Consider the following 27,150-nt stretch of genomic DNA (forward strand, 5'->3'; position numbering starts at 1 on the left):
TGTCTGTAGTTTTACAAATAAAAAAGAGCTAAGTAATAGCCCGAATTTTAAATTTTGCTTGGATTTTGCTTAAAATATTTCTAATATAAAAATTGGTTTAAAACCACATATTTTTTGATCCAGACTGTGTTCCTGTATAATTGCTAATATAAAAAGTAAATACCTTCTATATTGTTTAACCTCTTGCACTTTTTTTCTCAGAAAAACCCAGCCCACCAGAAAAGCTAGGAGTAACAAATGTCACAAAGGACAGTGTTTCTCTTTCATGGCTAAAACCAGAACATGATGGTGGAAGCAGAATTGTGAGCTACCTCCTTGAAGCTCTTGAGAAAGGACAGCAAAAATGGGTTAAGTGTGCAGTTGTAAAGACAACTCATCATGTTGTCCATGGTCTTAAGGAAAACGTCGACTATTTCTTCAGGGTGTCTGCAGAAAACCAAGCTGGTTTAAGTGATCCTAAGGAACTACTGCTCCCTGTTACAGTTAAAGAACAATTAGGTATGCTTCCTGACATGAGACAAAAGTTGATACACAGTCCATTGCACTCACATTTTAGAAGATGAAACATTCTTCTAATGGTTTGGAAATGTTTTCTTTTTCAGAATCTCCTGAGATTGACATGAAGGGCTTCCCTCATAACACTGTATATGTTCGAGCAGGATCAAACCTAAAAGTTGAAATTCCAGTTTCTGGAAAACCAGTGCCAAAGGTGACATTGTCTAGAGATGGTGTTGCACTGAAGCCTACCATGAGATTTCACACAGAAACCACTGCAGAAAGTCTCATCATTAACCTTAAAGAAAGTGTGGCTGCTGATGCTGGCAGATACGACATTACTGCTGCGAATTCAAGTGGCACCACAAAATCATTTGTTAATATTGTTGTGCTGGATAGACCTGGTCCTCCTGTTGGTCCTGTTGTCCTTAGCGATGTCACTGAAGAGAGTGTAACACTCAGATGGCAACCACCAGCTTACGATGGTGGAAGTCAGGTTACCAACTATATTGTACTGAAAAGAGAAACAAGTACTGCTGCTTGGTCTGAAGTGTCTGCCACTGTTGCTAGAACTGTTATCAAAGTTATGAGGCTCACAACAGGAGAAGAATACCAATTCCGTATCAAAGCTGAGAACCGCTTTGGCATCAGCGATCACATAGACTCGCAATGTGTGGTTGTCAAGCTTCCTTACAGTGAGTAACGTGCTTCTCATGGTATACATTGATATTTTAATGCTCTGATGTTAAAAATATAATTTTGTTAACAATCACTTCTTTTGAAATCATCAGCTACCCCGGGCCCTCCTTCTACACCATGGGTCACTAATGTTACCCGAGAGAGTATTACTGTCGGATGGCATGAACCAGTCACTAATGGGGGCAATGCTATCATCGGATATCACCTGGAAATGAAAGACAGAAATAGCATACTATGGCAGAAGGCTAACAAGACCCTTATTCGTACCACTCATTTCAAAGTCACCACAATCAGCGCTGGCCTTATCTATGAATTTAGAGTTTATGCAGAAAATGCAGCTGGCATTGGAAAAGCAAGTCGTCCTTCTGATCCAGTCCTTGCAATTGATGCTTGTGGTATGTACTCCCTCGAGAAAAATGAAGCCCAACAATTTTGTTCCCCTGTGATAATTGTTCTGTACAGTAAGCCAATATTCAAAATACCTGTTAATTATTGGCATTATTCTTATGTTTCCTTCTGCAGAACCACCAAGAAATGTTCGTGCCTCAGATATTTCCAAGACCTCTATCACTCTCTCCTGGCAGAAGCCAGCATTTGATGGTGGTAGCAAAATCACTGGATACATCGTAGAAAAACGTGATCTTCCAGATGGCAGATGGACAAAAGCTAGCTTCACCAATGTTATTGAGACTCAATTCACAGTATCTGGCCTGACACAGAATTCCAAGTATGAATTCCGGGTCTTTGCAAAGAATGCTGTCGGTTCCATTAGTAATCCCTCAGATGTTGTGGGTCCTATCACATGTGTTGATACATATGGTAAGTGTTTTGCAATGATATAATGATATAATTTTGGGTTACTAGGACAATTAAAGGCTGTACTGTTTTCCAGATCCATGGTCTTTTAAATATGGAAGGCTAGTTTACAGTGATTGATTCAAGAAGCATGAGTGACTGTGAGCATTTGGGCATGACTGTAGGGAACATCTTTGGCTGTGTCTGCATTTTTAAAGTCTTCTGGTATCTTTATTCTCTGAGCAAGAGAAGTCTGCCCATGATCCAAGTGGTTATATTTATACATGTAATTGTCTTTTCTTCATATGATTAGTTCTAACTTACTCTAGGTTTATGATTTAAGTTAATATATGCTCTCTTTACTTTGAGCTGTATTTATGAAATATTTTTAACTATTAGATTAAATAGGGTAGTATTATTTGGGGATTTTATTAAATACAGGGCTACAATAAACATGTTTTTAACTTATTTTTTCTTAAGGTGCACCTGAAATCGATGTGCCACCAGAATACACAGAAGTGGTGAAATACAAAGCAGGAACTTCAGTTAAGCTAAAACTAGGCATCTCAGGCAAGCCTATACCCACAATTGAATGGTTCAAAAATGGCAATGAGGTACTGACCAGTGCACTAGTGTCTTTTGAAAACACAACAGAATTTGCTTCTATGCTCATCAAGGATGCCAATCGACTCGACAGTGGCACCTATGAATTAAAATTGAAGAATGCCATGGGTTCAGCATCAGCCCACGTTAGAGTACAGATACTTGGTATGGCTTGAGATGCAATTATATTTTACTATTAAACAATAATTCAGTAATGAATACTTAACATCTTCTTTCTTCTGCCTTCCACAGACAAGCCAGGACCCCCAAGTGGACCTATACAGTTTAAGACAGTCACTGCTGAAAAGATTACAATAATGTGGGACCCACCAGCAGATGATGGTGGTGCACCTGTAACACACTATGTTGTTGAAAAGCGGGAAACAAGTCGGGTTGTATGGTCTTTAATTTCTGAAAAACTGGAGGGATGCATTATAACTACAACAAAACTCATCAAAGGAAATGAGTATGTGTTCCGTGTCCGTGGTGTGAACAAGTTTGGAATTGGTGATCCACTGGAATCTGAACCCGTTATAGCCAAAAATTCATTTGGTAAGAAATAAGTTCTGTAAAATAACTTATGCAACTGAATTGTCTTGTGTATTATTTGTAAGTAGTACTGATCTGCTGACATATGATTTTTTTACTCAGTTACACCTGGACCACCTAGTACACCAGAAGTCACAAAGATAACCAAGAATTCTATGACCGTTGTCTGGAATAGGCCCACTGTTGATGGAGGCAGTGAAATATCAGGATATTTTCTGGAGAAACGTGACAAGAAGAGTCTGAGTTGGTTCAAGGTCTCTAAGGAAACCATTCGGGACACCAGACAGAAAGTAACAGGTCTGACTGAAAACAGCGAATATCATTTCCGTGTTTGTGCTGTCAATGCAGCTGGGCCAGGTCCGTTCTCTGAGGCTTCTGACTTCTACAAAGCTGCAGATCCTGTTGGTAAGATTCAATGTGCATTATTTCCAAGAGGTTAGAAATCAATGGAAAATGAGTAGTTAGGGTGGGATTGTACCAATGTAATCGAGGGCAGATTTTCTTCCTCTTTACAATTAATTGGATTCTGATTGGTGGTTTTTTTCCTCCATAAACTATCATTTACAGATAAGCCAGGCTCACCAACAAAGCTGAAAGTTGTGGATACAACCAAGACATCTGTTACCCTTGGCTGGATTAAACCTGCTTATGATGGAGGAAGTCCAATTACCCACTACGTGGTGGAGAAGAGGGAAGGTGAAGAGCAAGAATGGACTGTAGTCAGTACTAAGGGAGAAGTGAGAACAACTGAGTATGTTGTATCCCACCTTCAGCCAAGTGTTAACTATTATTTCCGTGTATCTGCTATGAATTGTGCTGGACAAGGAGAGCCTATTGAAATGATGGAACCTGTTCAAGCGAAAGATATTCTTGGTACTGTATTTTTTTGTGATTTATCATTTTCTGTGTGTGGGTTTTTTCAAATAATTTCTTATTTTACATTCCAAGTATACATTATTAATTTTTATTTATTTCCACAGTGGCACCAGAGATTGATCTGGATGTTGCTCTTCGGACATCTATTGTTGCTAAAGCAGGTGAAGATGTGGAAATAATGATTCCATTCAAGGGAAGACCTCCTCCAACAGTCACGTGGAGAAAGGGTGACAAGAATCTTGGGACTGATGAAAGATACATCATCCAGAACACAGAATCATCTACACTACTTAGTATTCCTCAAGTTACACGAAATGATACAGGAAAATACGTTCTTACAATTGAAAATGGAGTTGGAGAAGCAAAATCATCATTTGTGAATGTAAAAGTACTTGACACACCTTCTGCATGCCAGAAGCTGCAGCTTAAGCATGTTTCTCGTGGCACAGTTACACTGGTATGGGAGCCACCTCTCATCAATGGTGGTTCTGAAATAACAAATTATGTTGTTGAAAAAAGAGATGCTACAAAGAGGGCCTGGTCAACTGTTACAACAAAGTGTTCTCATACCACCTTTAAACTAACTAACCTGTCAGAAAAGACTGCATTCTTCTTCCGTGTTCTTGCTGAAAATGAAATCGGTCTGGGTGAACCTTGTGAGACATCTGAACCAGTGAAAGCTGCAGACGTACCTGGACCTGTAAAAGACCTAGCCATGAAAGACTCTACAAAGAGTTCTGTTAAATTGCAGTGGAGCAAACCTGAGTACGATGGTGGTAGCATTATATCAGACTATGTTATTGAAAAGAAACTTCAGGGAGAGAAAGAATGGACATACGCAGGCACAAGCAAGAGCTGTGAATTTGTAGCTGACAAACTTAAGGACCTTTCTGTTGTGGAATTCAGAGTCTTTGCTAAAAATGAAAAAGGCATGAGTGATTCTGTTACTGTTGGACCCATTACAGTGAAAGAACTTATAATAACACCTGAGGCTGACCTTTCTGATATTCCTGGAGGACAGATTGCAGTAAGAATTGGACACAACCTGCACGCTGAACTGCCCTATAAAGGTAAACCTAATCCATCAATGAGCTGGCTCAAGGACAACCTCCCTCTTAAAGAAACGGAACATCTTCGTTACAAGAAAACTGAAAACAAGATAAGCTTAAGTATCAAGAATGTGAAAAAGGAGCATGGTGGCAAATATACTTTAATTCTTGATAATGTAGTCTGCAGAAAGTCATTCACAATCACTGTAATCACTCTTGGTCCTCCATCTAGGCCAAAAGCACCTTTAAGAATAGATGAAATCAAAGCAGATAGTGTAGTTTTGTCATGGGACGCTCCTGAGGATGACGGAGGAGGAGAAATCAGTGGCTACAGTATTGAGAAGAGAGAAACCTCACAAATGAACTGGAAGCTGGTGTGTTCAAGTGCTTCAAGAACAACCTTCAAAGTACCAAACCTTGTTAAAGATACCGAATATCAGTTTAGAGTTCGTGCAGAAAACAGATACGGAGTGAGCCCACCTCTTGTCTCAGCTGATGTTGTGGCAAAGCATCAGTTTAAACCACCAGGTGCCCCAGGCAAGCCTGTTGTATACAATGTAACTGCTGATGGAATGAGCATTTCTTGGGATGCTCCTGTTTATGATGGTGGTTCAGAGATTATGGGATACCACGTTGAAAAGAAGGAAAGAAACAGTATTTTGTGGCAGAAGGTTAATGTTGCATTAATATCTAACAGAGAATACAGGATTACTGGACTGCTTGAGGGCCTGGATTACCAGTTCCAAGTATATGCTGAAAACGCTGCAGGCCTAAGCCGAGCGAGTGAGCCAAGCAAATTTACTTTGGCAGTCTCTCCAGTGGGTAAGTGAATTATTAATCACTCATCCAAGAAAATTATGTTCTTGTAGATTATGGTGAGCAGTAATAAAAATAAATCTTCATTATTTTGCTTTCAGACCCACCTGGTACTCCTGACTACATTGATGTCACTAGGGAAACAATCACCCTGAAATGGAACCCCCCACTGCGTGATGGAGGCAGCAAGATTGTTGCTTACAGCATTGAGAAACGGCAAGGAAGTGCAGACCGTTGGCTCAGGTGTAACTTTACTGATGTGAGTGAGTGCCAATATACAGTTACAGGGCTCAGTCCAGGTGACCGATACGAATTCAGAGTGCTTGCAAGAAATGCTGTTGGTACAATCAGCCCACCTTCACAGTCTTCAGGCTATATTATGACCAGAGATGAAAACGGTAAGAATTTTTTCTTAACATGCTTGCATTTGAGTATTGAAGCCAGATAAGAGTTTCTGGCTGTACTGATGGGAAGTGGGAAGTCAAGGGGCAAAGAAGTTGTGACTGAGGTACTCCCAGTCAATTCAGAACATTTATGTTTGTGCTCCAAGGTGGGAAGGTCTAAATTAAAAACCCAAATCTGGTAGACATACATAATTAATTGCTGAAAAGCATGGCACTCTATATTTCTCTTGCATAAGCAGCAGCAGCAGCAAAGTTGGAAAGAAAGCATAGACTGTAGTATTCTGATGCACTGAATAATTTAAAATTGAAATGTGCCTCAGGTAGTTTGCATACTATTAACACCACATTTTAACAGCACTTTTCACCGGTTATTAATATGATGCACTTATGGGTGCTTACAGGAAAAATAAGTTTACCATTCATATGGTAACTGCTATTTAGAGAATACCATTTTGTAAGTGAAATAATTCTATTTATCACAAGCTTTTATAATGAATACACTTAGAAGAGTATCAGAAAAAGACTTAGCTATATGGAAATTGATTTATATTTTCTTTTTTTAGTTGCTCCAACAATTGAATTTGGTGCTGAGCACTTTGAAGGCCTTACTGTTAAAGCTGGAGAGAGCATTAGACTTAAAGCTCTAATCAAAGGACGTCCAGTACCTAAAGTGACATGGTTTAAGGATGGGAAAGAGATTGATAAATTAATGAATATAGAAATAACTACAGCTATTGGATATAGTACACTCTTCATTAGAGATGCTATCCGGGAACATCGTGGAGTGTACACAGTAGAAGCCAAAAATGCATCAGGCACTAAAAGGGAAGATATTACCATCAGAGTACAAGGTATTGCACCAAGCACTGTCAGCATGCTTTTCTTAAAATAGTATTTTATTATAAGTGTCAGCAAATTATAACTCTGAACCTTTAAAATTGCAGACACACCAGGAAAAGTTGGTGGACCAATACGATTCACAAACATCACTGGAGAAAAAGTCACATTATGGTGGGAGCCTCCAGCAAATGATGGTTGCGCTTCTATTTCTCACTACATAATTGAAAAACGTGAAACCAGCAGGATTGCTTGGGCATTAGTTGAAGATAAATGTGAAGCTTGCAGCTATACAGCACTTAAATTAATTAAGGGCAATGAGTATCAGTTCCGTGTCTCTGCAGTGAACAAATTTGGAGTTGGCAGACCATTGGAGTCTGATCCAGTTATCGCACAAATACCTTACAGTAAGTTGCCACCTCATTCTGCACAAATATCCATGGCATCACCATCTTGTCTTTCTAATGACATTTTTCTTTTTTTAGCTCTCCCTGATGCCCCAGGAACTCCAGAGCCTACCAATGTAACAGGAGACAGTATCACACTAACATGGGCAAGACCAGAGTCAGATGGTGGAAGTGAGATAAATGAGTACATTCTTGAAAGGAGAGAAAAGAAGAGCATGCGCTGGGTTAAAGTATCCAGTAAGAGGCCCATTACTGAGAACAGATACAGAGTAACTGGCCTTATTGAAGGCAATGAGTATGAGTTCCATGTCATGGCTGAAAACGCTGCAGGAGTTGGACCTCCAAGTGACGTTTCAAAGCTGATTAAATGCAGAGAACCAGTCAGCCCACCAAGTGCTCCTAATGTTGTAAAGGTGACAGATACATCAAAGACTAGTGTAACCTTAGAGTGGACAAAGCCGGTTTTTGATGGAGGCACGGAAATAATTGGGTACATCATTGAAATGTGCAAAGCTGATCTTGAAGCATGGCAGAAAGTAAATGCAGAGACTGTTATTGCTACTAAATATACCGTTGTTGATTTGGAGGCAGGAGAACACTATAAATTCAGAGTTAGTGCTGTCAATGCTGCTGGCAAAGGAGAAAGTTGCGAAGTTCCTGCTTCAGTCCAAACCGTGGACAGACTTTCTGCTCCTGAAATTGATATTGATGCGAATTTCAAGCAGACTCATATTGTAAGAGCAGGTGCAAGCATTCGTCTATTTATTGCCTTCTCTGGAAGGCCTGTTCCTACTGCGGTGTGGTCCAAAGCAGATGCTAATCTTAGTTTGCGTGCTGACATTCAAACAACTGATTCATTCAGCACATTGACTGTGGAGGAATGCAATAGAAATGATGCTGGCAAGTATGTCTTTACTGTGGAAAACAACAGTGGAAGCAAGTCTATTACATTTACTGTCAAGGTTTTGGACACACCTGGTCCACCAGGTCCTATTACATTTAAAGATGTGACTCGAACATCTATTACTTTAATGTGGGATGCTCCTATTCTGGATGGAGGTTCTCGTATCCACCACTATGTTGTGGAAAAACGCGAAGCAAGTCGTCGTAGCTGGCAAGTAGTGAGTTCAAAATGCACTCGACAAATCCTTAAGGTCACAGATCTAGCAGAAGGTATGCCATATTACTACCGAGTATCAGCAGAAAATGAATATGGTGTAGGTGAACCCTGTGAATTAACAGAACCAGTTGTAGCCACAGAAGAACCTGCTCCACCTAAGAGACTAGATATTGTTGACACAACCAAATCTTCTGTAGTTTTAGCTTGGCTTAAACCTGATCATGATGGTGGTAGCCGTATTACTGGATACCTTCTTGAAATGAAACAAAAAGGATCTGACTTCTGGACTGCAGCTGGACAAACCAAGCAACTTACTTTCACCGTTGAAGGCCTTGTGGAGAACACGGAATATGAGTTCCGGGTCAAGGCAAAGAATGATGCTGGCTACAGTGAGCCAAGGGAAGCTTTCTCTTCTGTTATTGTTAAGGAGCCACAGATTGAACCAACAGCAGATCTCAGTGACATAAGCAGACAGCTTATAACATGCAAGGCTGGAAGCACCTTTACTATTGATATACCAATCAGTGGGCGCCCAGCTCCAAAAGTGACATGGAAACTTGAGGAGATGAGGCTGAAGGAAACTGACAGAGTCACCATCAAGACAACAAAAGACCGAACCACGCTGACTGTAAAAGACAGTATGAGAGGTGACTCTGGTAAATACTACCTTACACTTGAGAACACTGCTGGTGTGAAAACATTTACTGTCACAGTGGTAGTCATAGGAAGACCGGGTCCCGTCACTGGCCCAATTGAAATATCATCCGTATCTGCTGAGTCCTGTGTGTTGACCTGGAAAGAACCTGAAGATGATGGTGGCAGTGACATTACCAATTACATTGTAGAGAAACGTGAATCTGGCACAACAGCATGGCAGCTGGTAAATTCCAGTGTGAAACGCACACAGATCAAAGTCAGTCATCTCACAAAATATCAAGAGTACAGTTTCCGAGTAAGCTCGGAAAATAGATTTGGTGTCAGCAAGCCAGTTGAATCAAAACCAGTAGTTGCTGAGCATCCATTTGGTAAGTGAAACACTTATCAAAATTTATTTTTTTCCTCTGACTGAGGTATTTATAATTCCTAACATTTTTCTCCCCATCCTTCTTATGTTTAGTCCCACCAAGCCCACCTTCAAGGCCAGAAGTCTATTCTGTGTCTGCAAGTGCCATGGCCATTCGCTGGGAGGAACCCTATCATGATGGTGGCAGCAAAGTCATTGGATATTGGGTGGAAAAGAAGGAACGCAACACCATCCTTTGGGTGAAGGAGAACAAAGTACCATGCTGCGAATGCAACTATAAAGTCACAGGGTTGGTGGAAGGCCTAGAATATCAATTCAGAACCTATGCTCTAAATGCTGCAGGTGTTAGCAAAGCTAGTGAAGCTTCCAGACCTGTAGTAGCTCAAAATCCAGTTGGTAAGTATTACTTTTAGAGTTACATTGTTATTCAAGCTAAAAGAGGATTGCATTTCTCATTTTTTCTACTTTATTCCTCCAGATCCACCAGGAAGACCAGAAGTAACAGATGTCACCAGATCTACAGTGTCGCTGAGCTGGTCACCTCCACTTTATGATGGTGGAAGCAAAATTGTCGGATATATTATTGAGCGCAAACCATATAATGAATCTGGTGATGGACGTTGGCTGAAATGCAATTATACCATTGTCTCAGAAAACTCTTTTACTGTGACAGCTCTTAGTGAAGATGAAGCCTATGAATTCCGTGTACTAGCAAAGAATGCTGCTGGTGTGATTAGCAAAGGATCTGAATCAACTGGTGCTGTCATTTGCAAAGATGAATACAGTAAGGAATATTTACTTGGAACAATTGAAAACATAACATTCTATTTTTAGTACTGTCATGTAATTTTTTTCAAATCTCTTCTTCCAGCACCACCAAAGGCTGAACTTGATGCCAGACTTCAGGGAGAAGTTTTGACCATTAGGGCTGGATCAGATCTTGTTCTGGATGCAGCTATTGGCGGAAAACCAGAACCAAAAGTCTTCTGGTCCAAAGGTGACAGGGAACTGGAGCTATGTGAAAAGATATCTCTGCAATACACCAGCAAACGAGCTATTGCAATTATCAAGTTCTGTGACAGAAGTGACAGTGGAAAATATACCCTAACAGTTAAAAATGCCAGTGGGATGAAACAAATTTCTGTTCTTGTCAAAGTGCTTGGTATGTATCCTGTGATTAGTATTAATACTTAGTATACTAAAAAACCCACATTCTTTTAAATGAGATGCTTTTCCTTAGGTGCTAATAACAATACTTATTTTGATTTCTTCACAGATTCACCAGGCCCATGTGCAGGCAAAATCACAGTTAGCAGAGTAACAGAAGAGAAATGTACTCTGGCATGGAATATTCCTGAGGAAGATGGCGGTGCAGAAATCACTCACTATATGATAGAAAGGCGTGAAACCAGCAGACTTCACTGGGTTATTGTTGAGGCTGAATGCCAGACTTTATCAACTGTGGTAACAAAACTTATTAAAAATAATGAATATATCTTCCGTGTGAGAGCTGTCAACAAATATGGACCGGGTGTTCCACTTGAAACAGAACCTGTGATTGCCAAAAATGCTTTCAGTGAGTGTTACTACCTTCCATTCTGCTTCAGAATTTGTGGAATAATTCTCATGGATACACAGTGTATTGAACAATAATATTTTTTTCTCACCTTTAAAAAAAATAGCTATTCCAACACAGCCTGGTGCTCCTGAAGAAGTGAGTGTCGGCAAGGAACATATCATCATTCAGTGGTCAAAACCAGAATCAGATGGTGGCAGTGAGATTAAGGACTATCTTGTGGACAAACGTGAAAGAAAAAGTCTGCGCTGGACACGAGTGAATAGAGATTACACCATTTATGATACTAGACTGAAAGTCACTGGTCTCATGGAAGGGAGCCAGTACCAATTCCGTGTCACTGCAGTGAATGCTGCTGGAAACAGTGAACCTAGTGAAGCTTCACAATACATGTTATGTAAAGAACCATCATGTAAGTTACAATATTTAAAACATATTTTAATATTTATTTATAATAATGGAGCATAAACTCACATTTACACTTTAACTAAGAAGCCCATAACCACACATAAACTCACTGAACTAGCTAGTATTGGAATAACTTAAAAACAGTTATAGTTCATCTTAAATGCATTTCCCAGGATTAGCTGTCTGGAAGTCGGTTTTGACTGTAAAATGTTTTCTGCAACAATGTAAAATGCATTTTCTTCTTTTTCAAAGATACTCCTGCATCACCTTCAGTTCCAAGAGTTGTGGATACTACAAAGCACAGCATAAGTTTAGCATGGTCAAAGCCCACATATGATGGTGGTGCTGACCTCTTAGGCTATGTTCTTGAAATGAAAGAAGAAGGTAGTGAACAGTGGTATCGACCACATACAACTGCCACTCTGAGGAATGCTGAGTTCACCGTGACTGGTCTTAAAACAAACCAGAAATACCAATTCAGAGTCGCTGCAACAAATGTGAATGGTATGAGCGAATTTAGCGAATCATCAGCAGAAATAGAACCTGTGGAAAGAATAGGTAATTTGAAAACTTAATGTATATTTTAAGGAATTTATATTTTCCTTTAGAACTTCTATGAGATTAACTAATTCCATGTTTCTTATACCCTTCATCAGAAATACCTGAACTTGAGCTTGCTGATGATCTGAAGAAGACAGTTACAGTCAGAGCTGGTGGTTCCCTACGCCTAATGGTCTCTGTATCTGGCAGACCTGCTCCTGTAATCACATGGAGCAAGCAGGGTGTTGACCTTGTAAGTCGAGGCATTATTGATACTACAGACAGCTACACTCTGCTTATTGTGGATAAAGTTAATCGGTATGACGCTGGAAAATACATCATTGAGGCTGAAAATCAATCAGGAAAAAAATCTGCAACTATTTCTGTGAAAGTGTATGGTAAGTACTGCTACAGTTGTATATGAGCATTATGCCACTCTGTGTGCTCATTGCTCAGAAATAAGTCTCATTCATTTCCAAAGGAAGTTTGCATTTTAAATAACATGAGAATGTTTGAGAAGTCAGGGAAACAATCTAATCCAAAGGAAAATTTCTGGAGCTGTGCTAGTTTACAAATCAAATCCCATTTTTGTTTTATGCAGAAGTAGTTATTTACTGTAAAATGAAAGGATCCAAAAGGGGAAAAAATTTTTTTGTTTGTTTGTTTGTTTTAGATACACCTGGTCCACCACCTGCAGTGAGAGTTAAGGAAGCATCAAAAGATTCTGTGACACTTACTTGGGACATTCCAGTCATTGACGGTGGAGCCCCAGTCAACAATTACATAATTGAGAAACGTGAAGCTTCCATGAGAGCTTATAAGACTGTCACTATCAAATGCAGTAAGACATTTTATAGAGTTACTGGACTTCTGGAAGGAGCTTTGTATTATTTCAGAGTACTACCAGAAAATATTTACGGCATTGGTGAAGGCTGTGAAACATCTGATGCAGTACTGGTATCTGATGTCCCCATGGTACCACAAAAACTCGAAGTGATTGACACCACTAAATCAACTGTTACACTTGCTTGGGAGAAACCACTGCATGATGGCGGCAGCAGATTGACTGGCTATGTTATTGAGGCCAGCAAAGCTGGAACAGAAAGATGGTTGAAGGTAGTGACATTGAAGCCTACCGTCTATGAACATACCATTATCTCTCTCAATGAAGGTGAACAGTACTTGTTCAGGGTCAGAGCACAGAATCAGAAGGGCGTGTCGGAACCACGAGAGATTGTCACAGCAGTGACAGTTCAAGACCAAAAAGGTAGGTGTCTACTGTTGAAAACAATAGGGTCAAGCTTACACCAAATGAATGTGATAGTTATAAAACAGGTATTTAAAATATCAATTATTTGCTCTCCTTAGTTCTACCAACAATTGACTTTACTGGAATACCTCAGAAGACAATCCACGTACCTGCTGGCAAGCCCATTGAATTAGCCATTCCAATTGAAGGACGACCACCTCCAACTGCATCTTGGTTCTTTGCTGGTTCTAAACTAAAAGAATCAGAACGCATCAAAATGGAGACTGCTGCCAAAATTGCCAAATTAACTGTGCGTGAGACCACCATACATGACACTGGGGAGTATACACTTGAACTGAAGAACACAACTGGAACAGTTACTGATACAGTAAAGGTTATAATCCTTGGTAAGAATTCATGAAAATAATTGTCCATGAAATTTCTCCATTTCAACTTTTATGTGAGAAATATGATTCCTTTTTTCCACCTGTTTTGTAAGTTTCTTTTTTTTTTTTTTCCCTAGACAAGCCTGGACCACCTGTTGGACCTATCAGAATTGATGAAATTGATTCAAATTATGTAACCATCTCCTGGGAGCCACCTGAGCTGGATGGTGGAGCTACCCTTAGTGGGTATGTGGTAGAACAGCGTGATGCTCATCGTCCTGGATGGTTGCCAGTTTCAGAGTCAGTAACCAGGACAACATTTAAGTTCACCAGACTTGTTGAAGGTGCAGAATATGTGTTCCGTGTAGCTGCTACAAATCGCTTTGGAATTGGATCTTACCTGCAGTCTGAAATTATAGAATGCAAGAGCAGAATCCGTAAGTCTGAATTGTTGTTCATTCTCTACCTTTAAAATTAAAGATATATATTTAAATGGGCTTATATATCCACATATATACTAGAATTTTCTAGATGTTGCTACTTCCTTTTGCCAGATAGAATGGTATATTATGATGCACAGTAATCCAAAGAAGAATGACATCCATAAATCTGTATATGTAATATAGATGTACTGCACAGAGCATGGATGGTAAAGTTGGATTTTCTGCTCAGGTCTACCTTTAGTCTTGAAAAATTGCTTTACCCCATTACAAAACCAGAAGTTTTTCACTTACCCAATTTGTAAATTACTCGGATATCTGCTACTAAGAGAGTTTGGTAAGACATTGATATTATATTGTTATTCACAATATGTCACATACTACTAATGTGTAGAGTAATCTGATGCTTTCTTCACTAATTCCGTGTCATATTTTTACAGGTATTCCTGGTCCTCCTGGCACTCCAGAAGTGTTTGATATCTCTCGAGACGGCATGACATTGACTTGGTATCCTCCAGAAGACGATGGTGACTCACAGATTACTGGTTATATTGTGGAACGCAAAGAAGTTAGAGCAGATAGATGGATCCGTGCAAATAAAGTGCCAGTCACCATGACTCGTTACCGTTCCACTGGGTTGGTTGAAGGATTAGAATATGAACACCGGGTCACAGCAATCAATGCCAGAGGCACTGGGAAACCCAGCCGTCCTTCCAAGTCTGCTGTTGCCAGAGATCCAATTGGTAAGTAATTTCCTACAAAGATTAAACACATTATAGTAGAAGAGAATGACACTAGTAAAATTTACTCTTTTTTCTAATTTGGAAGTTTATATGGATGCATTAACAAATGAGATTCTGACTGGAGAAAACGAGGAAAATATTAGTGAAAATCTTTTGTTTGAAGTTTTCCTGTATAAATTCACTGTAGACTTATTACAGTTCATAAGTTGAAAGTTTCATCTTTCAGATATTCATAAAAACAAATTCCACTTGCCTATTTGATCTTCTCTTCCAGCTCCTCCAGGTAAACCTCAGAATCCAAGAGTCACTGATACTACAAGAACATCTGTCTCCCTGGCTTGGAGTCCACCAGAAGATGAAGGTGGTTCTAAAGTTACTGGCTACTTAATTGAGATGCAGAAGGTTGATCAATTTGAATGGACCAAATGCAATACTACACCAACCAAGATTCGGGAATACACCTTGACACATCTTCCCCAGGGTGCAGAGTACAGATTCCGTGTGCTAGCCTGTAATGCTGGTGGGCCAGGAGAACCTGCTGAAGTGCCAGGAACAGTCAAAATAACAGAAATGCTTGGTAAGACATTTCAAGTCTTAATTCTTGTTGAAAGCTGTCCTAAAAAAATATTTGCCTAAAGCAGGTATGATATCATCTGTAGAAGGATATAGCATGATATGTTATTTTTGTTTACAGAATATCCAGACTATGAACTTGATGAAAAATACCAAGAAGGTCTCATGGTGAGACAAGGAGGAGTAATCAGGCTTACAATACCCATTAAGGGTAAGCCCATCCCAGTATGCAAATGGACAAAAGAAGGACAGGACATCAGCAAGAGGGCCATGATTGCGACTTCTGACACTCACACAGAACTTGTGATCAAAGATGCAGAAAGAGAAGATTCAGGCACCTATGATTTGGTACTTGAAAATAAGTGCGGCAAGAAAGCCGTGTATATTAAAGTCAGAGTGATTGGCATTCCAAATCCACCAGAAGGACCACTTGAGTATGATGATTTACAAGCTCGTTCTGTCAGAGTAAGCTGGAGACCTCCTACAGATGACGGTGGTGCAGATATCCTGGGTTATATCGTTGAGAGAAGAGAAGTGCCAAAGACTGCCTGGTACACTGTTGACTCTAGAGTGAAAGGGACATCACTGGTGGTGAAAGGTCTCAAAGAAAATGTGGAATATCACTTCCGTGTTTCTGCTGAAAACCATTTCGGTATTAGCAAATCTCTCAAATCTGAAGAACCAGCAGTACCAAAGACACCTCTAAGTAAGTTTTCTTCTAGACTGAAAAAATAGTTACTGCATTATGATTTAAAAGTGCAATAATATATGCAGAAATTTTAATGGTATATCACTGTTATTTCTATTATTTTTACTATTATAATTATTAATAGATCCTCCAGAGCCTCCAAACAACCCACCTGAAGTGCTTGATGTTACAAAGAGTTCTGTCAACTTGTCCTGGTCCAGACCTAAAGATGATGGTGGTTCTCGTGTAACTGGCTACTATATTGAACGTAAAGAGACATCTACAGAAAAATGGGTCCGGCATAATAAGACACAGATTACCACTACAATGTACACAGTCACAGGACTTGTTCCAGATGCTGAATATCAATTCCGTGTCATTGCTCAAAATGACATTGGTGAAAGTGAAGCAAGTCCTGCTTCTGAACCAGTTGTATGCAAAGATCCATTTGGTAAGATAATGTCTGCATTAACAGATCTTTTGAGAGCAACTTTATGGCATTTAGAGAAAAATTGATTTTCTGTATCTATTTTAATTTTCAGACAAACCAAGCCAACCTGGAGAAATTGAGATCACTTCTATATCTAAGGACAGCATTACATTAGAATGGGAACGACCTGAAAGTGATGGTGGCAAAGAGATCCTTGGCTATTGGGTTGAATATCGCCAGTCTGGAGAAAGCACCTGGAAAAAATGCAATAAGGAACGCATCAAGGACAGGCAGTTTACAGTAGGAGGTTTACTAGAGGCCACAGAATATGAGTTCCGTGTTTTTGCAGAAAATCAGACTGGTCTCAGCAGACCTCGAAGGACTGCTATGGCAGTGAAAACTAAATTAACATGTAAGCAAAAATATAGTCACATTTGCTGTGATATTGTTGTGATTTGCTGTGTCATAAACCATGGTGCTGCATTTAACATGCTGCCCGTTTGTTTTACATGGTATTTGCTAACATGATTGTCCCAAAGGACAGTCTTTCAAGTATAAGAGGAACAAGTATAAATGGAAATTAATTTCCAGTAATCCAATAATATAGGAAAATTTCATAGTAATCATAATCATTTTCTTAATTTTCTTTGTCATAGCTGGAGAAGCACCTGCCATAAAAAAAGAAATGCAGGATGTTACAACTAAACTGGGTGAGGCAGCTCAGCTGACATGCCAGATTGTTGGAAGACCTTTGCCTGATATTAAATGGTACCGCTTCGGCAAAGAGCTGGTACAAAGCAGAAAATACAAAATGTCATCTGATGGACGCAATCATACACTGACAGTAATGACAGATGAACAGGAGGATGAAGGTCTCTACACTTGTATGGCTACCAATGATGTCGGAGAAATTGAAACTAGTGGCAAGCTATTATTGCAGGCTCCTCCTCAGTTCCACCCTGGCTTCCCATTGAAAGAGAAATACTACGCAGGTGCAGGTGGCACCCTCCGCCTTCATGTTGTGTATATTGGCCGGCCAGTACCAGCAATAACTTGGTTCCATGGCAACAAACCTTTGAGAGGATCAGAAACAATTACTATTGAGAACACAGAACAGTATACTCATCTTGCTATTAAAAATGTCCAGCACAAAACTCATGCTGGGAAGTACAAAGTACAACTCAGTAACACATTTGGAACAGTTGACACTGCACTTAATGTGGAAATACAAGGTAATTAATTTTATTTTCAGTATTTTTGTGGAATATTTTCTCAAATATTGACTGGAAAAAGAAATAAAAAATTTGTGCTTTTTCCTGTACAGATAAACCAGATAAACCAGTAGGGCCAATTGTTATAGAGTCTATACTGAAGAATTCTGTGGTGATAAGCTGGAAACCACCAGAGGATGATGGAGGTGTTATGATAACCAATTACATCATAGAGAAACGTGAAGCCAAGGAAGGAGCAGAATGGCAACTTGTATCTTCAAGTATTTCAGGCACAACGTGTAGAATTGTTAACCTAACAGAAAATGCAGGCTATTATTTCCGTGTTTCTGCTCAGAATATGTACGGCATTAGTGAAGCACTGGAGGTCTCATCAGTAGTTTTTATGAAGCCTCCGTTTGGTAAGTGGAGACCAAAATATTAATGTCTGTATGCCCCTGGGTTTTCGTTTAACGCCAGCCAACAGCCAAGCCCCACGCAGCCGTTCGCTCATTCCCCCACCAGTGGCATCGGGGAGAGAATCAGAAGGGTAAATGCTGGAAAACTGTTGGGTTGAGATAAAGACAATTTAATAGGAAAAGAAAAAGCTGTGTGCACCAGCAATGCAAACCAAGGAATTCATTCCCTGCTTCCCTTGGAGAGACAAGTGTTCAGCCATCTCCAGGAGAGCAGGGCCCCATCACATGTAACAGTGGCTTGGGAAGGCAAATGCCATCACTTCAAATGTCCCACCCTTCCCCTATTTCATATACTGAGCATGATGTCATATGGTCTGGAAAATCCCTTTGGTCAGTTGGGATCACCTGTCCTGGCTGTGTCTCCTCCCACCCTCCCATGCACCTCCAATTTCCTCACTAGCGTGGCAGTACAACAAGCAGAAAAGGCCTTGGCTCTGTGTAAGCTCTGCTCAGCAATGAAAAAAACATCTCTGTGTTATCAACCCTGTGTTCAGCACAAATCCAAAACACAGCTCCATATTAGCCACTGGGTAGAAAGTTAAATCTACCCCAGCCAAAACCAGCATACCCTGTAATTAATTAATATGGCAAATCCACTTCAGTTTTTGAACTTTGTTATTCTTTACAGAAAAACCAGGACAACCTGGCCAGCCAGTAGCAAGTGCTGTCACAAAGGATTCTTGTGTTGTCTCATGGAAGCCACCCACAAGTGATGGCGGTGCAAAGATTAGAACTTACTATCTTGAGAAGCGTGAGAAAAAACAAAACAAGTGGATTTCTGTAACAACAGATGAAATTCGTGAAACAGTCTACTCTGTGAAAGATCTTATTGAAGGTCTTGAATATGAGTTCCGTGTAAAATGTGAAAATCTTGGTGGTGAAAGTGAGTGGAGTGAGGTATCCCAACCAGTCATTCCAAAATCTGATGTACCAATTAAAGCTCCACATTTCAAGGAAGAAATAAGGAATCTGAATGTGAAATTTCAAGCTAATGCCACATTTGTCTGCAAAGTCACTGGCCATCCTAAGCCAATCGTCAAGTGGTACAGACAGGGCAAAGAAATCATGCCAGATGGGGAGAAGATCAAGATACAGGAATTCAAGGGTGGATATTACCAGCTGATCATCACGAAGGTAACAGATGATGATGCCACGGTATATCAAGTTAGAGCTACCAACCAAGGAGGATCTGTGTCTGGCACTGCCTCTCTGGATGTTGAAGGTGAATGAAGGGTCTTGATAACCAAGACAAATTCATTCTTATTTTGAATATTTAGACTCTTCTCATGTGCTTTTGGTCATGTGTTTTTCCTTTCTCTTTCTATTCCAGTTCCTGCAAAGATTCATTTGCCCAAAAACCTGGAAGGCATGGGAGCTGTTCATGCCCTCCGAGGGGAAGTGGTGAGCATCAAGATTCCATTCAGTGGCAAGCCTCCCCCTGTGATCACATGGCAGAAGGGACAAGATCTCATCGATACTAATGGACACTACCAAGTCATTGTTACACGATCATTCACATCTCTTGTTTTCCCAAATGGTGTTGACAGAAAAGATGCAGGGTTTTACATTGTTTGTGCCAAAAACAGATTTGGAATCGATCAAAAAACAGTTGAATTAGATGTGGCTGATGTGCCTGATCCACCAAGAGGTCTGAAGGTAACTGACGTTTCAAGGGATTCAGTAAACCTAACCTGGAGTGAACCAGCTACTGATGGTGGAAGCAGGATCATAAACTACATTATTGAGAAACGTGCTACAACAGCAGAGCAATGGATTCGTGTTGCACAAGCTCGTGATACACGATACACAGTGGTGAACCTGTTTGGCAAGACCACCTACCAGTTCCGTGTAATTGCAGAGAATAAGTTTGGCCAAAGTCAGCCTTCGGAACCTACTGATCCAATTATAACAAAGGAAGATAAGACCAGGGTAATGAACTATGATGAAGAAGTTGATGAAACCAGAGAAGTTACGGCAGCTAAAGCAGCTCACTATTCTACAAAGGAACTCTATGACAAATATATGATTGCAGAAGAGCTTGGACGTGGGCAATTTGGCATTGCACACCGCTGTGTTGAGGCAGTTTCAAAAAAGACTTACCTGGCCAAGTTTGTCAAAGTAAAGGGTGCTGACCAAGTTTTGGTAAAGAAAGAAATTTCCATCCTAAACATTGCTAGGCACCAAAATATCCTGTATCTTCATGAATCATTTGAGAGCCTAGAAGAATTGGTCATGATCTTTGAATTCATTTCTGGGGTTGACATCTTTGAAAGAATCAGCACAGCTTCATTTGAACTTAATGAAAGAGAAATAGTAAGTTACGTACGCCAGGTCTGTGATGCACTAGAATTTTTACATCGTCATAGCATTGGACATTTTGATATTAAACCAGACAATATTATTTACCTCACAAGAAGAAGCTCTGTAATTAAAATTGTTGAATTTGGTCAAGCTAGGCAGTTGAGGCCTGGAGACAGCTTTAGACTGCAGTTCACTTCTCCTGAATATTATGCACCTGAAGTACATCACCATGACTTAGTCAGCACAGCTACTGACATGTGGTCAGTTGGTGCTCTGACATACATACTTCTCAGTGGCCTTAACCCTTTCATTGCTGAAACAAACCAGCAAGTTATTGAAAATATTCTAAATGCTGAATACCTCTTCGATGATGAAGCATTCAAAGACATAAGCATCGAGGCCATGGACTTCATTGATCGCCTACTAGTAAAGGAAAGAAAATCTCGGATGACAGCTGCTGAAGCGCTTAATCATGTGTGGCTAAAACAGCAGACGGAAAAGACCAGCACTAAAACCATTAAGACCTTGAGGCACAGGCGTTACTATCAAACTCTAGTAAAGAAGGAGTGGAACACAGTTGTGTCAGTAGCCCGCATTTCCTGTGGAGGCGCAATTAGATCCCAGAAAGGCATAACAGTGGCTAAAGTTAAAGTTGCTCCAATAGACATTGGGCCTATTGCTGGGCAGATAAAGCATAATGTTGTAGAAGAAGGAGGCCATGCCAAGTATGTATGTACGATTGAAAACTATGATGAGTCAACACAAGTCACATGGTACTTTGGTATGAGGCAATTAGAAAGCAATGAGAAATATGAAATAAAATATGAAGATGGTGTGGCAACCATGTATGTCAAAGATATCTCCAAATCAGATGATGGTACCTACAGATGCAAGGTAGTAAATGATTATGGTGAAGACAGCTCTTATGCAGAACTTTTTGTTAAAGGTGTGAGAGAAATTTCTGAGCACTACAGATGCAGAACTGTTAGAAAAGTGAAACGACGGGTTGATACTATGAGACTATTAGAGCATCCCCCAGAATTTACTCTGCCTTTGTATAACCGCACTGCATATGTTGGAGAAAATGTCAGGTTTGGAGTAACTATAACAGTTCACCCAGAACCTCGCTTAACGTGGTACAAATCAGGCCAGAAAATCAAACCTGGGGATGATGATAAGAAGTATACTTTTGAATCAGACAAGGGTCTATATCAACTTCTCATCAATAATGTCACTGAAGAGGATGATGCTGAATACAGTATTGTGGCACGCAATAAATATGGTGAGGATAGCTGCAAAGCTAAGCTGACTGTGATTCCACATCCACCTCCACCAGATGCCACACTCAGGCCAATGTTTAAAAGACTGCTGGCAAATGCTGAATGTCAAGAAGGCCAAAGTGTCAGTTTTGAGATCAGGGTATCTGGTGTTCCAAAACCAACGTTGACATGGGAGAAAGATGGTCAACCTCTATCCTTTGGTCCCAACTTTGATATAATTCATGAAGGTTTAGATTATTATGCTTTGCATATCAGAGATACTTTACCAGAAGACAGTGGCTATTACAGAGTTACTGCTACAAACAGTGCTGGATCTACAAGCTGTCAGGCTTATCTAAAAGTTGAACGCTTGAAATATGTCAAGCGTGAATACAAGACGGAAGAAGAACGGGAGAAGCATGTACAAAGGCAAATTGACAAGACTTTACGAATGGCAGAAATCCTTTCTGGAGTTGAAGCTGTTCCACTGACACAAACTGCACAAGAGGCTCTCAGAGAAGCTGCTATCTTATATAAACCAGCTGTTAGCTCAAAGACCGTCAAAGGTGAATATGAAATTAAGGAAGAAGAAAAGAAGGAGAAGGAGGAAAGAAGACTTCGTATGCCATATGAGATCCCAGAGCCTCGCAAACATGTGCGCGCTGCTCTTGAGGAAGATCAGCATATTAAACACTTTGTGCCTCTCTCAGACATGAAGTGGTACAAGAGGCTGCGAGACCAGTATGAAATGCCAGGAAAACTTGAGAGGACTGTTCAGAAACGCCAGAAACGCATACGTCTTTCCAGGTGGGAGCAATTCTATGTGATGCCACTGCCACGCATTTCTGATCAGTACAAGCCTAAATGGCGCATACCAAAGCTGACACAAGATGATCTTGAAATTGTGAGACCAGCACGCCGGAGGACCCCATCTCCAGAGTATGAATATTACTATAGACCAAGAAGGCGATCACTTGGTGATTTGTCTGATGAGGAATTGCTCATGCCTATAGATGACTACTTAGCCATGAAGAGAACCGAAGAGGAAAGACTGCGCCTTGAAGAAGAGCTGGAGTTAGGCTTTTCTGCTTCTCCACCAAGTAGAAGCCCCCCACGCTTTGAACTATCTGCCCTTCGGTATTCTACTGCAGGAGCACAGGCCAGTTCAGAGGAAGAAAGAAAAAGAGAGCTGAGGTATTCAAGCTATCACATCCCAGCTAAAGCTGACACCAGTGCAAGCTATGCAGAGCTTCGTCAACGTCACGACAGGGCTGCCTACAGACCACCTAAACAGAAGCAAAGAATAATGGATGAGAGGGAGGATGAGGAATTGCTCCGTCCTGTTGGCACTGATCAACGACTTTCTGAATACAGGAGTGAGCTCAAATACATGGCAGAGGAAGAAAAGAGTAGACTCAGGAGAAGGAGGGAAAGAGAAATAACTGAGATCACATCAGAAGAAGAAGAAGAAATAGAAATGGTGCAATATGCTCACAGGGAATTTTCACCTCCCTCTAGATTACTAAGGAGAAGAAGATCCCTTTCTCCAACTTACATTGAGTTGATGCGTCCTGTATCTGAATTAATTCGACCTCGCTCACGGCCTCCTGAAGAAAGTGAGAGAAGATCCCCAACACCAGAGAGAACTCGACCACGCTCACCTAGCCCAGTCTCTAGTGAAAGATCTCTCTCCCGGTTTGAGAGGATGGCAAGATTTGATATCTTTTCTAGATACGAGTCCATGAAATCTGCTCTGAAAACTCAAAAAACGATGGAAAGGAAATACGAAGTTCTGACTCAGCAGCCTTTCACCCTTGACCATGCTCCTCGCATTACCCTGAGAATGCGCTCACACCGGGTACCGTGTGGCCATAATACTAGGTTCATTCTAAACGTCCAATCAAAACCAACTGCTGAAGTGAAGTGGTACCACAATGGTATTGAGCTCCAAGAGAGCAGGAAGATACACTTTACTAATACGAGTGGTGTATTAACTCTGGAGATTCTTGACTGCCATATTGATGACAGTGGAACATACCGAGCTGTGTGCACAAACTACAAAGGGGAATGCTCTGATTATGCAACGCTAGATGTTACAGGAGGAGATTACACTACATACTCTTCCCAGAGGAGAGATGAAGAAGTACCAAGGTCAATTTTGCCTGACTTGACAAAAACAGAGGCATATGCAATCTCTTCATTTAAGAAAGCATCTGCGACAGAATCAAGTTCCTCAGTAAGAGAGGTCAAATCAGAAGTGTCAGCAACTAGAGAATCACTTTTATCCTATGAACACTATGCTGCTGCTGAAGAAAAAGTCACTGCAGCTGAAGAAAAATCCTTGGAAGAAAGGACTGTACACAAAGCATTTAAAAGCACTCTACCAGCAACAATCCTTACAAAGCCACGGTCAATCACAGTTTCTGAAGGGGAGACTGCAAGATTTTCCTGTGATGTTGATGGTGAACCAGCACCAACAATAACATGGCTCCGTACAGGTCAACCTATTGTTTCTTCCAGGCGCTTCCAAGTAACACGAACACAGTACAAGTCTATCTTTGAAATTTCTTCGGTCCAGATGTCAGATGAAGGAAGTTACACTGTTGTGGTGGAAAACTCTGAAGGAAGACAGGAAGCACATTTTACTTTGACCATTCAAAGAACAAAAATTCCTGAAAAAACAATTACATCACCTCCAAGGATCAAATCTCCTGAGCCTCGTGTAAAGTCACCAGAGCCAGTTAAGTCTCCTAAACGAGTGAAATCTCCTGAATCCATCAGCAGTCCCCCAAAAGCTAAGTCGCCACCTGGAGACAAAACGGTACCAGCAGAGAAAGTACAATTACCAACTGCTTCTCCACCAAAGATAAAACAGCATCTGAAAGCAGAAACTCTTGGAGATAAGGTAAAGTTATCCTGTGCAGTTGAAAGTAATGTTTTAAGTGTCAGAGAAGTGGCTTGGTATAAGGATGGTAAAAAACTGAAAGAAGACCATCATTTCAAGTTTCATTATGCAGCAGATGGCACTTATGAGCTCAAAATCCATGAGCTCATGGAATCTGATAAAGGAGAATATACCTGTGAAATTATTGGGGAAGGAGGCGTTTCAAAAACTAACTTCCAGTTTACCGGCCAAGTATTTAAAAATATCCATTCCCAGGTAAGAGGTGTATCTGAATCTCATAAAAGAGTTCAGAAAGAAGATGAGTTGCTTATGGTTTCCACCCAGAAGAAATCAGCAGTGGCAACTGAAGAGAAATCTGCAATTCAAGAAGTCATTAAAAAGTCAGTTGTTACGGAAGATGTCAAACAACTGAAAGCAGAAATTACAGCTTCTTCAACTAAAATGACAGTGTCTGAAGGGCAGAAAGTGACATTGAAAGCCAACATTCCTGGTGCCTCTGAAGTAAAATGGGTGCTGAATGGAATGGAGCTGAGAAATTCAGATGATTACAGATACGGTGTTTCTGGAAGTGATCACACGCTAACTATCAAAAAGGCCAGTAATAAGGATGAAGGTATACTCACCTGTGAGGGTAAAACTGACAAAGGCATTATTAAATGCCAGTATATTATGACTCTTTCTAAAGAGCGCTCCAGTGAACCAGCATTCGTCATTCAGCCTAAGTCTCAAAATGTCAATGAAGGACAAGACGTGTTGTTCACCTGTGAAGTTTCTGGGGATCCTTCTCCTGAAGTTGAGTGGTTAAAGAATAATCAACCTGTAAGTAATCATTTACTATATTTACTTATTAGAATTATTCATAAAATTGATCTTAATGAAATCATTTTTTTCCCCCTCCTTAGATTGCAGTTTCATCACACCTCAGAGTATCTCGCTCTAAAAATATATATTCTCTTGAGATTCGAAATGCAGCACTGAGTGACACTGGAAAATACACGGTCAAGGCAAAAAATTACCATGGGCAGTGCTCTGCTACAGCATCTTTGACCGTACTCCGTAAGTTTGTTCTTTGGGTCTTGTGTTCAGAATAGTCACAACTTTTTGCTGTGGTGTGTCTACTAAAATGACTTACGATAAAAGCCACTGGTAACATTGACTTAGGTATTTTAAGAAGTTCTTATTTCTTTTGTATATTACATATACAGCCCTAAAACAGCATTAGAAATCTTTCTAACACCCACAGAGTTGCACAGGCATGCTCTATTACATCAACAGGTGCATGTTAAGAGAAAGCTATGAGCATTCGTTCTAGGATGAGTATGTTAAGACCTTGGTGCTGGTAATTATTCTGTCCTTATTTACTAACAAAATCTATTACAATAAAACAAAGTCATTCCACAGTCAAAAATTTTTATGGCAACTTAATTTGAACTGGGTTTGGTATTTTATTGGCTATACCATATCCCAGTTCCTAGCATCAAGGGGTGGCTGTGATTTGCTTGTATGACTGCGTTTGGGTTTAAAGCAAAGCTGCAGTGATTGAGCTTTCCTGTTGCCCTTTATAGCTACAGAACAATGCAGTGAAATATAGATTTTACTATTCTATGTTTGTAAGAACTTGAAAATGTTTCACAGCTTCTACAAATATGAACTGAACACACATAATTTTTCAGTGTCTAATTATAGTAATGGTTCTAATAAGAAACATTGTGTGATGACCTGTTTTTTCTTAAGTATGTATGTTTTTCCTTGGAGCTCATACATACTCTAAGTTTCACTGCCTCTTTTTTAATTTCCAAATTACTGCTTGTGATCTTGAATTAAATAATTGTAAACAATTATATACTCCACTGCAGTTTTCCATTGAAAGCAAAGTATGCCATCTTCATTTTCGTAAAATTAACCATACAGAACTGCATGACTTAGTTCGTTAATGTGATGTTGTTGCTTTTTCCTTCTATGTTTGCAATGCTCCTCAGCTCTAGTTGAAGAACCTCCGAAAGAGGTAGTATTGAAGACCAGTGGCGACGCAAGCATGCACGAAAGTTTTTCTTCTCAGTCCTTTCAAATGGCTTCTTCTAAACAAGAGGCTTCATTCAGCAGTTTCAGCAGTAGCAGCATGACTGAAATGAAATTTGAAAGCATGTCTGCCAAAAGCATGTCCTCCATGAAAGAATCCTTTGTAGAGATGAGTTCCAGCAGTATTATGGGGAAATCTAGTATGGCTCAACTGGAGAGTTCAACTAGTAAAATGCTTAAATCAGGTCTGAGAGGTGAGCATTACAATTATT

General features: G+C 40.2%; 1 protein-coding gene across 20 annotated transcripts in view; it reads left to right on the forward strand.

Moving 5' to 3' along the window:
* Positions 1-27,150, forward strand: part of LOC138112916 (titin-like) — a 241,572-nt gene that overhangs the window by 213,035 nt on the left and 1,387 nt on the right. For all 20 annotated transcript variants that reach the window (XM_069020545.1, XM_069020525.1, XM_069020531.1 and 17 more), the window contains 34 exons: positions 202-498; positions 603-1,190; positions 1,287-1,589; positions 1,717-2,013; positions 2,470-2,757; positions 2,845-3,144; positions 3,244-3,546; positions 3,709-4,014; positions 4,122-5,888; positions 5,984-6,280; positions 6,850-7,137; positions 7,231-7,530; positions 7,609-9,675; positions 9,768-10,070; positions 10,153-10,458; positions 10,546-10,836; positions 10,951-11,250; positions 11,357-11,662; positions 11,911-12,216; positions 12,315-12,596; positions 12,872-13,465; positions 13,567-13,854; positions 13,971-14,270; positions 14,714-15,016; positions 15,291-15,593; positions 15,711-16,295; positions 16,423-16,728; positions 16,820-17,119; positions 17,364-17,939; positions 18,032-18,337; positions 19,023-19,616; positions 19,725-25,678; positions 25,762-25,915; positions 26,839-27,132. In XM_069020545.1, coding sequence (XP_068876646.1) covers positions 202-498; positions 603-1,190; positions 1,287-1,589; positions 1,717-2,013; positions 2,470-2,757; positions 2,845-3,144; positions 3,244-3,546; positions 3,709-4,014; positions 4,122-5,888; positions 5,984-6,280; positions 6,850-7,137; positions 7,231-7,530; positions 7,609-9,675; positions 9,768-10,070; positions 10,153-10,458; positions 10,546-10,836; positions 10,951-11,250; positions 11,357-11,662; positions 11,911-12,216; positions 12,315-12,596; positions 12,872-13,465; positions 13,567-13,854; positions 13,971-14,270; positions 14,714-15,016; positions 15,291-15,593; positions 15,711-16,295; positions 16,423-16,728; positions 16,820-17,119; positions 17,364-17,939; positions 18,032-18,337; positions 19,023-19,616; positions 19,725-25,678; positions 25,762-25,915; positions 26,839-27,132 — 20,352 coding nt within the window. The remainder of the gene's footprint in view (positions 1-201; positions 499-602; positions 1,191-1,286; positions 1,590-1,716; positions 2,014-2,469; positions 2,758-2,844; positions 3,145-3,243; positions 3,547-3,708; positions 4,015-4,121; positions 5,889-5,983; positions 6,281-6,849; positions 7,138-7,230; positions 7,531-7,608; positions 9,676-9,767; positions 10,071-10,152; positions 10,459-10,545; positions 10,837-10,950; positions 11,251-11,356; positions 11,663-11,910; positions 12,217-12,314; positions 12,597-12,871; positions 13,466-13,566; positions 13,855-13,970; positions 14,271-14,713; positions 15,017-15,290; positions 15,594-15,710; positions 16,296-16,422; positions 16,729-16,819; positions 17,120-17,363; positions 17,940-18,031; positions 18,338-19,022; positions 19,617-19,724; positions 25,679-25,761; positions 25,916-26,838; positions 27,133-27,150) is intronic.

The sequence above is a fragment of the Aphelocoma coerulescens genome, chromosome 7 (assembly GCF_041296385.1).
Source record: "Aphelocoma coerulescens isolate FSJ_1873_10779 chromosome 7, UR_Acoe_1.0, whole genome shotgun sequence".
Taxonomy (NCBI): domain Eukaryota; kingdom Metazoa; phylum Chordata; class Aves; order Passeriformes; family Corvidae; genus Aphelocoma; species Aphelocoma coerulescens.